This window comes from Cherax quadricarinatus, chromosome 18 (assembly GCF_038502225.1).
Source record: "Cherax quadricarinatus isolate ZL_2023a chromosome 18, ASM3850222v1, whole genome shotgun sequence".
Lineage (NCBI taxonomy): Eukaryota > Metazoa > Arthropoda > Malacostraca > Decapoda > Parastacidae > Cherax > Cherax quadricarinatus.
Genome location: NC_091309.1, coordinates 38,406,889 through 38,423,136, shown reverse-complemented (window position 1 = coordinate 38,423,136; position 16,248 = coordinate 38,406,889). Strand labels below are relative to the sequence as shown.

The window sequence follows — 16,248 nt, the reverse complement described above, 5'->3', positions numbered from 1 at the left end:
GCCTGAGCCAGAGCTTGTAGCTCACAAGATTGTCATTCCCATTAGCCCCCTTCGGGAGGGGATGGCAGACCAGAGGGGCCTATCTTCTCTGTACGAGCCCCGTGAGGGAGGGGAATGTGGCTAGGTCTGGGAACAGTTGGTCCCAACGATGAGGGGGGGTACTTGTACCTCCTCCCATGGCAGACTTGGGTCTCAGACACTCCCTTGACAGGGAGCCAAAGCCGGGCCACCCCTTGAAAAAGGCCCGGGCCGGGAGAATACCGGCGAATCAACAAAAAGAAGAATGGTATAAACCTTGGTAATAAATACCGACAAGTTGGTTTAGAAAGACACGTAAGCAAACACTGACATATTTATTAGAAAACGTTTCGGTCCTGGGACCATGATCACTTCTAACATACAGAGGTAGAAAGGCATTATATATATAGGCGGAGAGTGAGGTGTGACGCACGTGACCTGAGGAATGTCATAAGAACATAAGAATGGAGGAACACTGTAGAAGGCCTACTCACGTTGTTCAGATTAACGTAGGGTTACAGTTCATTCTACACCAGAGCACTGCTTACTCACGATGCATTACTCTAACAGAGTAAAGATCAAACCAGCGAGTGGCACAACCAATGAGTCGTCCAAACTAGCACTTGCAGCTGTCGTTAGTGGCAGGCTGCAAGTCAAATGTAATGCGATTTTATCGCTCAAAGAGGCCTTTGTTGTCGTCTGTACAGACGACACAGAGGCTGAGAAACTACTTACCACCACTGCTACTACCACTCTACGAGACCAGGGATTTCTTGTCTTGACTTCCCCAGCACTGAGGGCCAGGAGAACTGTGTTCCTCAAGCGACTCGACAACCTTATCACTGTACAGGCCACTGAAGAAATCAAGTCATCTATCGAAGCAAAGAACCCTTGGGCCAAGGTGGACTTCATTACTAAAATACCCAATGCTTCATCCATGCTGAAGGTCACCTTCAGTGACGTCAACATGGCAGCCAGAGCTCTCGCTGAGGGCCTGGCTATTCACTACTTCCACATCAACCCAGCCTTCATCGAAGCAGAGAAATTCCAACATATCCCACAGTGCTATAATTGTTACTCATACTTACACACCACAAATGATTGTCCTACCAAGGACAAGAAGTTCTGCTCCACCTGTGGCCGTGAGGGTCACGACTTCAAGAATTGCACTACTGCTTCACCACCTAAATGCTTGAACTGCAAGAATGACCACCATACTCTTGCTGCCAGGTGCCCTACCAGAAGAGACATACTCAAGAAACAACAACAACAAAAGAAACCCAACCCACAAGCAACCACATATTCTGCTATCGCCAAGCTTCAAGCAGACACTACCAAGATACTACATGCCACGCAAGCTGCTCCCACCACTTCCCTGCCAGCACCTACTGCCGACTCCACCAAGATTCTTTGTTGCATTATGTATGCTCATGTACAGAATGCAGCTGAGCCTGGTTCCTTCAACACCACCATCAATGAACTTTTCAAACTAAATAATATGCCTGGCCTCACATTCCCTGCATCACCACCTTCCACTGAGATCCTAAAATCTACTGCAAATATTACCAGCATCACCGCTGCTCCACCGCTGTCACAACCTCCACTAGACACAGAGATGGACCAATCAGAGACCTCTGAGACGTCGGCAAAACCCACCAATGAGAGTCCACTACCGCTTTCATCCACTGCTAGAGCAACTGACCAGTCGGAAATCTCGCCTTCACCAGTTCAGCCACCAGCTAAGAAAGCAAAAACACAAGACACTGCGGATGCACCTCACGGTGCCACTGTCACTGACACTGCTGCACCACAACGGGTCCGATATCTGAAGGGCGTATACTTCTATACAACCAAGGAGTATAAGAACACAATGCTGTCTTCAGAAATCCATCATCACCTCCAGGACGGAACAGTCAAGTATACCTACGACCAAACTGCTACATACACCACTGAAGACATGACCAGACTACTCACTGCCAACACCCAACACCTTGTGGAAGTCAAGTACACCTCAAAGAGGAAATTCAGGATGCTTCAGAATAGGGACCTTGAAGACGGTACCCTCGTCTAGCACGACTATCCATGACCATTCACCCAGCACTTTGCTGTCCGCTAAAGCTGGGGTGTGGCTCCAATCAACCCTGTAACTGCTGCCTCTGCACAAGATAGAAGAAGACGACATCCTCCAACCGGAGGGCCAAGAAAGAAGAAAGATGATTATCGTCACCCCCCACCCGGGGGGCCACTGCCGGGTCACCATCTGGAGAAGACCTGGGCCAGAAGGACCTGCGAATCAACATGAATGAAAATGAACACCAACACACGACACTCCACACAGGAGAGCACAGCGCTAGCACGATCGACACCATGCATTGCCCTTCTAGGGCATGGTTGGTGCCAGAGCCCGAGTTTGTACCTTACAAGATGAGGGGGTACTTGTGCCTCCTCCCATGGGAGACTTAGGTCTCAGACACTCCCTAGACAGGGAGCCAGTGCCGGGCCACCACTTGGAAGGGCCCGGGCCGGGAAAATACCGGCGAATCTTTAACAACAATAGAAGGCCTACTGGCCCATGCGAGGCAGGTCCTTATCAAAACAACCTCTGCCTATGATGAAGAGGTAGACGTTGAAATCATGTGACTCCTGTGTTGTTGGGTTGGTGGTTCTTAAGTATCATGTATGCCAATGTTTTTGAAATTTTGTAGTTTCCAGTGTTGCGTTCTATAGTGTCGGTGACGGCGATTAGTGAGGCTTCTAGGCACCGTCGGCGTCTGAGGTCTGGTTCGGTGAGAACGAGTTGTGCCTCATTCCAGTTCATCAAATGTCCCGTGGTGTCTCTGTGGAGGACACAGGCGTACCTTACATCGTCTCTGTTAGAGGCATTTCGATGCTCATTCAAGCGGACTGCAAGATCTCTGCCTGTCTCGCCTACATATTTCTTGGGACAGAACCCACAGGGGATAGTGTAGACGCCTGCTGTAGAAGTTAGAGGTGTGGGGCTGCGTTTCGTAGTGAGGTCTTTGATAGATGATGTGTTTATGGTGGAAACGTTGATGTTACTCATAGCAAGTGCCCGGCGAGTATTCGTGGCAACATCACCACATGGGAGTACTATGAACTGCTTAGGGGGCTGTTCTATGGGCGGTTTGTTGAGGATAGCTTGTGGTATAAACCTTGGTAATAAATACCGACAAGTTGGTTTAGAAAGACACGTAAGCAAACACTATAACATATTGATTAGAAAACGTTTCGGTCCTGGGACCTTGATCACTTCTAGAAGTGATCAAGGTCCCAGGACCGAAACGTTTTCTAATAAATATGTTATAGTGTTTGCTTACGTGTCTTTCTAAACCAGAATAGCTTGTGCCTTGAGTCTGCAATCTCGGATGAAGAAAGATGGGAACTGAAGACAAGGCATGGAGATGCGAAGAGCTCTCAAGAAGAAGCCAATGAGGACTCCTCTCTTAGTGCGGGTGTCTTGGTGTGAATAAAAGTGTATAAGATCGTCCTTGTTGGTAGGTTTTCTATACACTTTGAAGAGAAGTTTGTCACTGTCGGGAGATCTGCACAGTAGAACGTCGAGGAAAGGAAGTTTGCCATCATTTTCGAGTTCAAGTGTAAACTTTATTGATGGTTCAACTGCATTGATCTTGTTGAGAAGGGCCTGGATATTGAGACGTCTCGGATAGAAAACGAATACATCATCAACGTATCTTAGCCAGGTAACGGTGTTGGGAATGAGGGTGCTGAATTTCTCTGCCTCCAGGTTTTCCATGAAGAGGTTGGCAGGCACAGCACTGAGCGGGCTGCCCATTGCCATCCCAAAGCACTGTTTGTAACAGTTGTCCTGATACTTGAAGAAGTTGAAAATAACACAAAGTTCCACTAGATTGATGAAGTCTAGAAGAGGTAAAGGGAGGTCGTGGTTTTCAGTGAGCCTCTGTCTCAGAATGTTGATTGCAGCGTCAGTAGGAACGTTGGTGAAGAGGGCTGTGACATCGAAGGAAGCCATGCTTTTGTTTTTGACATTCAGGTTGGAAATTCGGGAGAGAAGGTCACCTGAGTGCTTGAGGTGTGCTTGACTGATGGTGCCCAGAAGCGCTGAAAGGTATTTGGCAAGGTGGCCGGCTAGTCTGTGTGGTGCACTCCCTATGCCCGAAGTGATAGGCCGTAGTGGGATGCCAGGTTTGTGTGTCTTAGGAAGGCCATACAGACATGCTGGTTTCGGTTGACCTGGTAAAAGTTTAAGTAGTTTTTTGCCTTGTTCTGATTTTCGTAAGATGCTACGAGCCTTTTGAAGAAAAGTCTGGGTACTTTGAAGTAGCACTGATTCTGATACAGGCTGGTATGTGTTGGCATCGTTGAGAAGATTTAAAACTTTATTGTTGTAGTCGACAGTGTTGAGTAACACCACACCACCTCCTTTGTCGGCGGTTGTAATGACGATATCATCATTGTTGGCCAAGTCCCTGAGTGCTTGGATGTATCTTCTGGGAATGACCGGTCTTGAAGGCTCAGTAGCTGCAACAGTGATAATTCCTTGAACAAAGCCTTTTTGAAATTCGGAGCCTCCAAAAGGTTGGTTCTTGGTTACCATATCCACCAGATTATGTTTCTTGTTGATGCCGGTAGTAAACTTGAGCCCTAGGCTGAGGGCTTCTGTCTCGGTGACGGTTAGTGTATAGGAAGATAAGTTATTTATGATTTCTGGTCGTCCCATTTCGCTCCATTTGCTGTGGGAGCACAGGTCTTGTAGTTTTCGTGATAGCTTCAATTTCTGTTGGATGTTGGCAGTGGTAATTTGGCTGAGTATATATTCTGCAGTTCTTCTGTCAGGAGTAGGAAGTGAAGCACGAATCTGAGCGGCACGTAATGAGGTCTCCTGAGCATGTCGCAGTTCATCAGAGCTTTCTCTAAGGTAAGCGCAAACAGCAGGAGAGAAAGGGTGTCTAGATGTGGTCAGTTGTCGAGGAGTGGACCGTGGTACCACCATCTCGGCAAGACAGTCTTCTAGGAAGATGTCACCGAGACAGAAGCCCTCAGCCTAGGGCTCAAGTTTACTACCGGCATCAACAAGAAACATAATCTGGTGGTTATGGTAACCAAGAACCAACCTTTTGGAGGCTCCGAGTTTCAAAAAGGCTTTGTTCAAGGAATTATCACTGTTGCAGCTACTGAGCCTTCAAGACCGGTCATTCCCAGAAGATACATCCAAGCACTCAGGGACTTGGCCAACAATGATGATATCGTCATTACAACCGCCGACAAAGGAGGTGGTGTGGTGTTACTCAACACTGTCGACTACAACAATAAAGTTTTAAATCTTCTCAACGATGCCAACACATACCAGCCTGTATCAGAATCAGTGCTACTTCAAAGTACCCAGACTTTTCTTCAAAAGGCTCGTAGCATCTTACGAAAATCAGAACAAGGCAAAAAACTACTTAAACTTTTACCAGGTCAACCAAAACCAGCACGTCTGTATGGCCTTCCTAAGACACACAAACCTGGCATCCCACTACGGCCTATCACTTCGGGCATAGGGAGTGCACCACACAGACTAGCCGGCCACCTTGCCAAATACCTTTCAGCGCTTCTGGGCACCATCAGTCAAGCACACCTCAAGCACTCAGGTGACCTTCTCTCCCGAATTTCCAACCTGAATGTCAAAAACAAAAGCATGGCTTCCTTCGATGTCACAGCCCTCTTCACCAACGTTCCTACTGACGCTGCAATCAACATTCTGAGACAGAGGCTCACTGAAAACCACGACCTCCCTTTACCTCTTCTAGACTTCATCAATCTAGTGGAACTGTGTGTTAATTTCAACTTCTTCAAGTATCAGGACAACTGTTACAAACAGTGCTTTGGGATGGCAATGGGCAGCCCGCTCAGTGCTGTGCTTGCCAACCTCTTCATGGAAAACCTGGAGGCAGAGAAATTCAGCACCCTCATTCCCAACACCGTTACCTGGCTAAGATACGTTGATGATGTATTGGTTTTCTATCCGAGACGTCTCAATATGCAGGCCCTTCTCAACAAGATCAATACAGTTGAACCATCAATAAAGTTTACACTTGAACTCGAAAATGATGACAAACTTCCTTTCCTCGACGTTCTACTGTGCAGATCTCCCGACAGTGACAAACTTCTCTTCAAAGTGTATAGAAAACCTACCAACAAGGACGATCTTATACACTTTTATTCACACCAAGACACCCGCACTAAGAGAGGAGTCCTCATTGGCTTCTTCTTGAGAGCTCTTCGCATCTCCAGCCCTTGTTTTCTAGAAGAAGAATACACTTACATAACACAAGCCTTTACACGTCTTCAGTTCCCATCTTTCTTCATCCGAGATTGCAGACTTAAGGCACAAGCTATTCTCAACAAACCGCCCATGGAACAGCCCCCTAAGCAGTTCATAGTACTCCCATGTGGTGATGTTGCCACGAATACTCGCCGGGCACTTGCTATGAGTAACATCAACGTTTCCACCATAAACACATCATCTATCAAAGACCTCACTACGAAACGCAGCCCCACACCTCTAACTTCTACAGCAGGCGTCTACACTATCCCCTGTGGGTTCTGTCCCAAGAAATATGTAGGCGAGACAGGCAGAGATCTTGCAGTCCGCTTGAATGAGCATCGAAATGCCTCTAACAGAGACGATGTAAGGTACGCCTGTGTCCTCTACATAGACTCCACGGGACATTTGATAAACTGGAATGAGGCACAACTCGTTCTCACCGAACCAGACCTCAGACGCCGACGGTGCCTAGAAGCCTCACTAATCGCCGTCACCGACACTATAGAACGCAACACTGGAAACTACAAAATTTCAAAAACATTGGCATACATGATACTTAAGAACCACCAACCCAACAACACAGGAGTCACATGATTTCAACGTCTACCTCTTCATAATAGGCAGAGGTTGTTTTGATAAGGACCTGCCTCGCATGGGCCAGTAGGCCTTCTACAGTGTTCCTCCATTCTTATGTTCTTATGTTCTTATGACATTCCTCAGGTCACGTGCGTCACACCTCACTCTCCGCCTATATATATAATGCCTTTCTACCTCTGTATGTTAGAAGTGATCAAGGTCCCAGGACCGAAACGTTTTCTAATAAATATGTCATAGTGTTTGCTTACGTGTCTTTCTAAACCAAAAAGAAGAATGCCAACTGAGGCCACTTACCTGCAGGAGCACCTGCGGGTAGGTGGTCTTAGATCTACAGATTAGTCTGTGATAAATCTTGCAAAAGGAAGGTGGTGGGGTGGGGGTTAGACTCCCTGTCCAGCAAATCCCTATGTAACTTTCTCCTCTCCAGGACCCACCTGGACCACTTATTATCAAGGACTTACTGATGCATGCGAACACTAGAGGTTAATGGGAAGGGGCGGGGGTTGAGAGGAAGGTAGTATTTAAAAAAGACTGAACCCAAATAGTGAGTTCAGTCCTCTCTGATAAAAGCCTCGGCTCACAACCGAAAGGGCCTGGGTTCGATGCTGGACAGTAGCGCAGCTACGGGGGTTAATGGGGCTAATACTCCCAGATGCAAATACTTTTCATTTATTTTTTAGCTTATACTGAACTCGAAAGCACTACAGTATAAGCAAATTCACATCCACATTGAAAATAAAAAATTATACTGTTTTTTTTTTCAGTGTCTTATGATTTTTAAACACCCAAAATTGAAATCCTGGTTTAAGTCATCATCCCCAGGCGATGGTAGTTTGATTGTGCATTTCATGGGTGACACAGTTGCAGAGTTACGCACGCATTGCGTGGAAGATGTAATCAGTAAGAGTAGAACATTTGAGATCAGCGTTACCTTTCAAAAACTGTGCAAAATTACTAAGGCATTTGAAGATTCACCAGTGGATATCAGGGGAGTTTGAAACGCTGTACATTTTTATAATCAACAACAAAACTCATGCTGATCAAAATGTCCATTATTTCGGCTGTGCCATACTTGAAGCATATATATACAGCCGCTCCAATTAGCAGTGGCGAATGGAGGATTTGGGTCAGTGTGCTGAAATAATGGAATGTGCCATGGCTGTGCATATGGTATTAACCATGCTATTAACCATGCAATTAACCTTCCGCTTCAGAGAACCAAATATCAATCAAAATATCTCCATTTTCTGTTTCCTTCAGTGTATGGTCTTCGTCCAGACCCCAGACTCTTCAGCTATGGCTGAGGCAGCTATATCAATGATTCGTTGGGTTTCACTGCCTTCATCAGTTATCTTATCAGTAATCCATTTCTCATGCAGAATTTTGTGCTTGCTTGCTTGCTTTCCAGTTTCGCATGTTATTGCAATATCTTCATTACGATGATCCTTAAGCATTTGTTTGAAATATTGAATTAAAAATCTTTCTTGCCCATCTAAGAGTGTCCATGTATTCTAAGAGGTCTGACACAGAGTACTAACACTCATCAGTGCTGGAAGATGGCTTCTGGAAGCCATCTTCCAGCACTTTATCACTTATTTTGCCAACACATTCACTCTATTGATTTCCGTTTCGGAGGAATGCTTGAGCACAGGTACGATGATATATTAACTTGGCTCCCAGTAAATCAAAAACATTTTGTATGCGCTCTGCAATAGCATTTCCCCATTCATCACGTCTATCTCTGGCACAGTTCGAGACAGTCACTTTGAGTTCTACAGTTGCTACGTTGCTTACAACTTTTCCGCATTCGATGGGGATTTTATTGTCCAGGGTTATAGTTTCTGCGCAAATTGACTAGCTGATGATTTTCTCTCTTACCAGCCGTAATTGTGCTTTCGCGTGTGTAGGTGTGTCTTGTGGCAAACTTGACCTTCAACGGATGTGTTTTTTTCCAGCGTCTCTTGAAGCCTGTCATTTCGCTTGATGTTCGCAAACACAAGAGTCCTGAGACCCCTATCTTCAACATATACAAAACCAATCGTACCCAATTTCTTGCAAAATGTACCTCCATTATGTGAAATGAGAAGCAGTGTAAATAAGGATGGTCAACATAGTACATTAATGTAATAATACATTAGTGATACATGTGATACACATGTAATATACATTACATGTATATTACAATGCCATTATGTTTTTAAATTTGTCATGAATGTTTTCACTGGATTGCTTGTGTTTGAAAGCCTATGTTAAGAGACATTCATTACATTTCTCTCGTGTCTGAATACAAAAATATGAAGTAAATGCAAAGCACCCGCCTTGTTCGACGCCATCTTCAATTCCTGATTTAGTACAAGGTGAATTTTCTGGGACCTTTTGATTGTATATATATAATAGGCCTGAAAAAAATGGCCTGTTGCCATTTTTATAGTAATAGACCTGAAAAAATGGCTTGTTGCCATTTTTTCAGGCTTATTACTCTTGGGTTGTCATGAGAGACGCCTATCACCTGCAGGAGACCTGTTAGAGCAGTTCTCCCAGCGGGAGAATAGGTTTAGTTGATGTCTGTGACTGACTTACCTTCTCAACGTTCCACGAAAAAAAAAAATAGGTTCGGGAGTTTATCCATTCTCGCTACCAGAACCAAATGATCTTTTTTTTTTTTTCCTATTTTCATCGGCCTTTTTGTTTCCAGATGTGTCGCGGCCTCCCTTTTTATTATTTCCTTGTGGTTAAATCAACTAGTTAAAACAGCAGAAAAGCCCACAAAAATAGAAAAAGTTGGAAAATTAACATTGAGAAAAATTAGAAAAAAGAAATGTAAATGAGAATGGGTTGTGAGAGACACTATAAACACCATTTTAAGAGTTTGATGGTGGTAGTACCCACCATAGACACCTTTTTAAGAGTCTGATGGTGAGAATTCCTACCATAGACACCATTTTAAGGGTCTGATGGTGAGAGTTCACACCATAGACACCATTTTAAGAGTCTGATGGTGAGAATTCCCTCCATAGACACCATTTTAAGAGTCTGATGGTGAGAATTCCTTCCATAGACACCATTTTAAGAGTCTGATGGTGAGAATTCCCACCATAGACACCATTTTAAGAGTCTGATGGTAAGAATTCCCTCCATAGACACCATTTTAAGAGTCTGATGGTGAGAATTCCCTCCATAGACACCATTTTAAGAGTCTGATGGTGAGAGTTCCCACCATAGACACCATTTTAAGAGTTTGATGGTGGTAGTACCCACCATAGACACCATTTCAAGAGTCTGATGGTGAGAGTCCTCTGGAGGAGACAGCACCCAGACCTCAACCACCAGACTGGCAACTCCGGAATTAACTAAGCATAGTGTCATGCTCAGATCAACGTATTCTAACTTATTCTAACCTAACCTAACCTAGCTCACCTACTTTAACGTAATGTACCCTAACCTTACCTCACTAAACCTAACCACACCTAACCTGCCCTAAACTAAAAAAAGTGGGGGCACTTGTGGTGCAGGTAAACACTGATGTAAGCCTCATTCTTCGGACAGAAATGAGTAACGATGAACCAGAGAGAACACTGGGAGCTCTAAAGTTTTGACCGTCACTCCTAGATCTGCAGCTGACCTTTTTTTTTACAGGGTTTCACAAGGTAAGGTTAAGGATCCCTAGCTTTACCTGGAGTTTACCTGGAGAGAGTTCCGGGGGTCAACTCCCCCGCTGCCCGGTCTGAGACCAGGCCTCCTGCTGGATCAGATCCTGATCAACCAGGCTGTTACTGCTGGCTGCACGCAAACCAACGTACGAGCCACAGCCCGGCTGGTCAGGTACCGACTTTAGGTGCTTGTCCAGTGCCTGCTTGAAGACAGCCAGGGGTCTATTGGTAATCCCCCTTATGTATGCTGGGAGGCAGTTGAACAGTCTCGGGCCCCTGACACTTATTGTATTGTCTCATAATGTGCTAGTGACACCCCTGCTTTTCATTGGGGGGATGTTGCACCGTCTGCCGAGTCTTTTGCTTTCGTTGTGAGTGATTTTCGTGTGCAAGTTCGGTACTAGTCCCTCTAGGATTTTCCAGGTGTATATAATCATGTATCTCTCCCGCCTGCATTCCAGGGAGTACAGGTTCAGGAACTTCAAGCGCTCCCAGTAATTGAGGTGTTTTATCTCCGTTATGCGCGCCGTGAAGGTTCTCTGTACATTTTCTAGGTCAGCAATTTCACCTGCCTTGAAAGGTGTTGTTAGTGTGCAGCAACTTTCCAGCCTAGATAGAACAAGCGACTTGAAGAGTGTCATCATGGGCTTGGCATCCCTAGTTTTGAAGGTTCTTATTATCCATCCTGTCATTTTTCTAGCAGATGCGATTGATACAGTGTTATGGTCCTTGAAGGTGAGATCCTCCGACATGATCACTCCCAGGTCTTTGACGTTGGTTTTTCGCTCTATTTTGTGGCCGGAATTTGTTTTGCATTCTGATGAAGTTTTAATTTCCTCGTGTTTACCATATCTGAGTAATTGAAATTTCTCATCGTTGAACTTCATATTGTTTTCTGCAGCCCATTGAAAGATTTGGTTGATGTCCGCCTGGAGCCTTGCAGTGTCTGCAATGGAAGACACTGTCATGCAGATTCGGGTGTCATCTGCAAAGGAAGACACGGTGCTGTGGCTGACATCCTTGTCTATGTCAGATATGAGGATGAGAAACAAGATGGGAGCGAGTACTGTGCCTTGTGGAACAGAGCTTTTCACCGTAGCTGCCTCAGACTCTACTCTGTTGACTACTACTCTCTGTGTTCTGTTTGTGAGGAAATTATAGACCCATCTACCAACTTTTCCTGTTATTCCTTTAGCACGCATTTTGTGCGCTATTACGCCATGGTCACACTTGTCGAAGGTTTTTGCAAAGTCTGTATATATTACATCTGCATTCTTTTTGTCTTCTAGTGCATCTAGGACCTTGTCGTAGTGATCCAGTAGTTGGGACAGACAGGAGCGACCTGCTCTAAACCCATGTTGCCCTGGGTTGTGTAACTGATGGGTATCTTGATCAATTACACAACCCAGGGCAACATGGGTTGACAAGCTGTTTACAAGTTTAGGATTTCTTACTTTATTGACAATCTAAGAGCTATTGCAGTATTAATGTTACCAGACAGTCAAGAAGACAGTCTCTTACCTATTACTTGGTAAGCAAATTTTGATAAAACGAGAAAAATATCCCAACTAATGAAATTGAGAAAAGAAATATAAGAGAGTACCGGCTTTGTGGCCATTGTTAGTGTTCCGTGTATGAGGAAGTAGCAAGTGTGAGGGCTGGTTTATAGGACACAGGTGCTGCTGCTTCTAGACTGAAGGAGTTACATAAGCGATAGTCCATAGGCCAGGAAAACCAGGTATCAGCCTTTTGGGCCATATAACTCTTGTGGGTTTAGCGCTTAGTCTTGATGACAATAACAATATTAGTACTCTGCCTTGTGGAAAATCAGATTCCTTATCTAACGATTCTCTTGTCATATATTTAGGATACTATACCACTGTCTTTCCTTCCCTCCTTCCTCTTCTCCAACTCTCCCCTCCTATTTTTCCTATCATTTCCTCCCACCTCTGCCACCTCCTTCCTTCCAACGCCTTTCTCTCTTCTCCTTTCATCTCTCTATTTCCACTGTTCGTACGGTATTTATTGGAACATGTCCCTACTATCACTTATTAATCTTGACTGTTGATTTTCCTTTTCCCCATCACATCCCTTCATCTCTCTCTCTCTCTCATTGTCCATCTTTCTTTTTAAATACCTTTCCCCTCCCTCTTCTCCCTTCCCCTCCCTCCTCTCCCTCCCCCACTCCCTGCTATCAAGGAAGAGGGAACAAGGGTGGGGGTGGTAATGACCCCATGTCTTGTATACATTAATTTCCTCTCCCACTCCCCCTACCAGAATTCTCCTCTGCCTCGCTTTTCCCAAATTCACCCTCCTCACCCCTGCTTCACCCACAGTCACTCTCCCCCCTCCACACCTTCCCCACCACAACCACCCTCCTCACCACACCTCCCTCCCCATCACACCTCCCTCCCCATCACACCTCCCTCCCCACCACACCTCCCTCCCCACCACACCACCCTCCCCACCACACCACCCTCCCCACCACACCACCCTCCCCACCACACCACCCCCACTCCGGCCAAGAAATCCAGGGAATTGCTCCATCGTGTCTTAAGGATTTAGCGCAGTCGGAGAGAGATGAGTCTTACTCCAATATCTCTCCTCTGGTCTGAGACTGAGAGAGATGAACTTCATGTCAATACCTCGACTCTGGTCTAAGACTGAGAGAGATGGACCTCGTATCAGTATCTCGACTCTGGTCTGAGACTGAGGAAGATGGACCTCATGCCAATATATCTCTTCTGGTCTGAGACTGAGAGAGATGAACCTCATATCAATATCTCGACTCTGGTCTGAGACTGACTAATTGGGATTACAGGGTCTCGTCTGTCATACGTCAGAAGGGAAGTATGTCAAACCCTCAGACACTAGGAGGTCAATGACATCAAGCGAAGTCTCGCCACAGCCCGTTGCCCAACAGATCGGGAACCTCCGGTAGGGAGGCTCGACAGAAGTCAGAAGCTTTCAGATGGAGTCACCATGATACCCTGGAAGGATGGTAAGCAGACTGTATGGAACTACACCTGTGCGTTTACATTGGCTGACACCTACTTACAATACTCTGAAGCTGAAAGAGGTGGTCCCACCAGTTTCACGAAGACCCAGAAGATCAACAGATACAGAGAGCTGCCACCATGTTATAACTTCGTACAATGGGATCGGAGACCTTCGGAACATGGGACAAGTGTGCTCTCAGATCCCTTAAAGAGTTGGGTGACAAATTCATCAAGGAAACAAAGAGCCCTCGAGAGACCACCTTTTCTTGAGACTCGGTGTTGCGATCCTGAGAAGAAATACCTGCAGTATCCTCATCACATGACCCACGGCCGGAAAGCTGGAAGAAGTATTTTAGATGTAAACTCTGAGATGTTATGCATGTTGTTCGCCTTCCCGTTATATCTTTTTTTAATGAATTTTGCTTCAAAGTTCACAAACACATGATGTAGTGAGACGTATGAGAGGAAAATACTCAAACAGCTCCGGGAAGAAACCTCTTCAGCATTTCCTGATATACGTTTATTCTTTTCTCTGAAGCTGTGGGTCCCTAGTCAGTTCTACAGGTGATTCCTCACTCTTCCGTCAGTTAAACACAAGTCCAGAATCACTGCAATACACATGACGTAGTAGGTCTGAACGTTTAGAATCTGTAAACATTAATATATGAGGAGTGAAAATAACTTTTAAGGGAAACGGTATGATTATAATTAGTGTAGTGTGTGATAGTTTTGAGGTAACACTAGTCGTGTATGATAAGTCCCCGTGTGATGGTGAGACGTGGTCACACGGTGGTGCCCCATGTGATAGTGAGACGTGGAGTCACACGGTGGTGACCCGTGTGAATACTATCACTCTCCAGTGTAACCCGTGTCACTCTTTTCAGCAGTGGTGAATGATATGCCAAACCGGAGGTTGGAGCTCGGGGTGACGGACGGGGAGGTGCTACCCAAGCTGCAACACCTGGCCAACACTTCCTACTTCGGCAGCTTGCTGGGTTAGTAACCCAGATGATGAATAAGATATGCGCAACAAATAGTTGTCTTTATTGTAATAATATCTAGGTGTTACACATGTATGTTAATTCATCAGATTATCGGTTCTGTTTACCTTTACTCAGATGATATATGATATACAACAGTGTTCCATCTACAATATTGAAAAAGGTCACCTGTTTTGAATAAGATGCTGTTTTAGCACGGTGTTGCTCTGAGACCTTTATCAACCTTGTGGCTTTATGAAGCTCTGCAACTGCATGTCTTTTCTAGCATCCGATATTTTCACACTGATGTTAAACCGTATTATCACAATGATGTATTTGTTTATCTAAGGACTCTGAGACTCCTTGCTGCCCGACTCGCAGCATTGCTAACTCGTCTGACTCAAAATGTATTAACCTCAAGTCATGTCTTCATGTCTTGCTTCATCACGCTCTATATCGTGTCTTCTCTGCGCCAGTCCCTCTAGGGAGGCTTCTTGACGCCTTGAGAGATCCATGAGAGGTTCATGATCTCTCCTAAGATCGAGCCTGATTGCTTCTTATTGGATCCTGTTGCTTCTTGATTCCCTTTTTACTCATTTTATGTGTCATTACGTTATGGTCACATTTATTCGAAGATTTTTCAAAGTCTGCATTTGTTACATCTGCATTTTGATCGTATTCCAGTGCATCCACGACCACTTAATAGTCCAGTTATTGAGAAGAGGCAGAAAGGACCTGCTGTATACCCACGTTGCCCTGGGTTTTGTAATTTTTGTAATCCTATGTGTTTGGCAATTCTGCTGCGTAAAGATTTCAAGCTTTACATTTTTTTATTTAATCAGGAGAAGCACTGAACCCGTCGGGATCATATAGTGCTTGAGGAATGAGAGGCAAGTCTCTTCCCCAGTATCAAGGAACCTTCCTGGAAGGGAAAGTTCATTTGTTGCTTTTAATAACATAGAGACGTCAGTGTAATGAGGCTATAGTTTATCCACAGTAATTTTCCAACCATCATTATGAAGTGCGGCTGTATCAGTGGTTTTTACCAACTCTGGTGTGATTCCTGTGTCCAGTCTCCGTCTCCATAGGATATTTACGCAAGGTGATATTTTTTTGTGTCATTTTTTAATGACTGTGGGTTTCCGAGGGTCTGGGGCAAAATATATATAGTTTCCTCAAAGTCTAGTGGTACTTGCATTAAATAAAAAAAATGGAAATAGGGCAAAGTTTAGAGTCTTACACATTAAAACACATACGAGTATTTTGGTGGTCAGTCTTGATCCTGGTTAATGGTTCACTTAACACAGAGTCGCAGTATAATTACTGTATTTAACTCATTTCTTTGTTGTCTTCAGCAGGTTGTCTCCTTTAATCAACGGCTCAAGAAAAGAAACGACTTTTCCTCCTTACTCAAGCAGAGGAAATTTTCTTTTTATCAATTTCATTGAGGACTTTTGGGACCGTCTGTCTCTCCTGAACACTGTACGAGGCAGTCATCCTTATTTCAGTGTTTTTCTTTTGTCTTCCCAGTTAGGTTAGGGTTATTAAGGTTCGTCAGGAAACATTTGTCCTGTTTCCTGACGCAGTTCTTAGTCAAATGATTACCTGCCACTGGAGCTTATGGTCATATGGCCGAAGCCTTCCACTGGCTTATGAATTCACTCCTTTAAAAAATAAAATATATAAAAAAATCC

The 16,248-nt window shown here is 44.8% G+C and overlaps 1 protein-coding gene across 10 annotated transcripts in view; it reads left to right on the top strand.

Annotated features, from left to right (window-relative positions):
• LOC128689495 (uncharacterized) overlaps positions 1 to 16,248 on the top strand; it is a 755,803-nt gene that overhangs the window by 626,725 nt on the left and 112,830 nt on the right. For 9 of the 10 annotated variants that reach the window (XM_070086433.1, XM_070086428.1, XM_070086426.1 and 6 more), the window contains one exon: positions 14,459 to 14,569. In XM_070086433.1, the coding sequence (XP_069942534.1) occupies positions 14,459 to 14,569 (111 nt within the window). The remainder of the gene's footprint in view (positions 1 to 14,458; positions 14,570 to 16,248) is intronic. The other variant, XM_053777855.2, reaches the window with a different exon arrangement.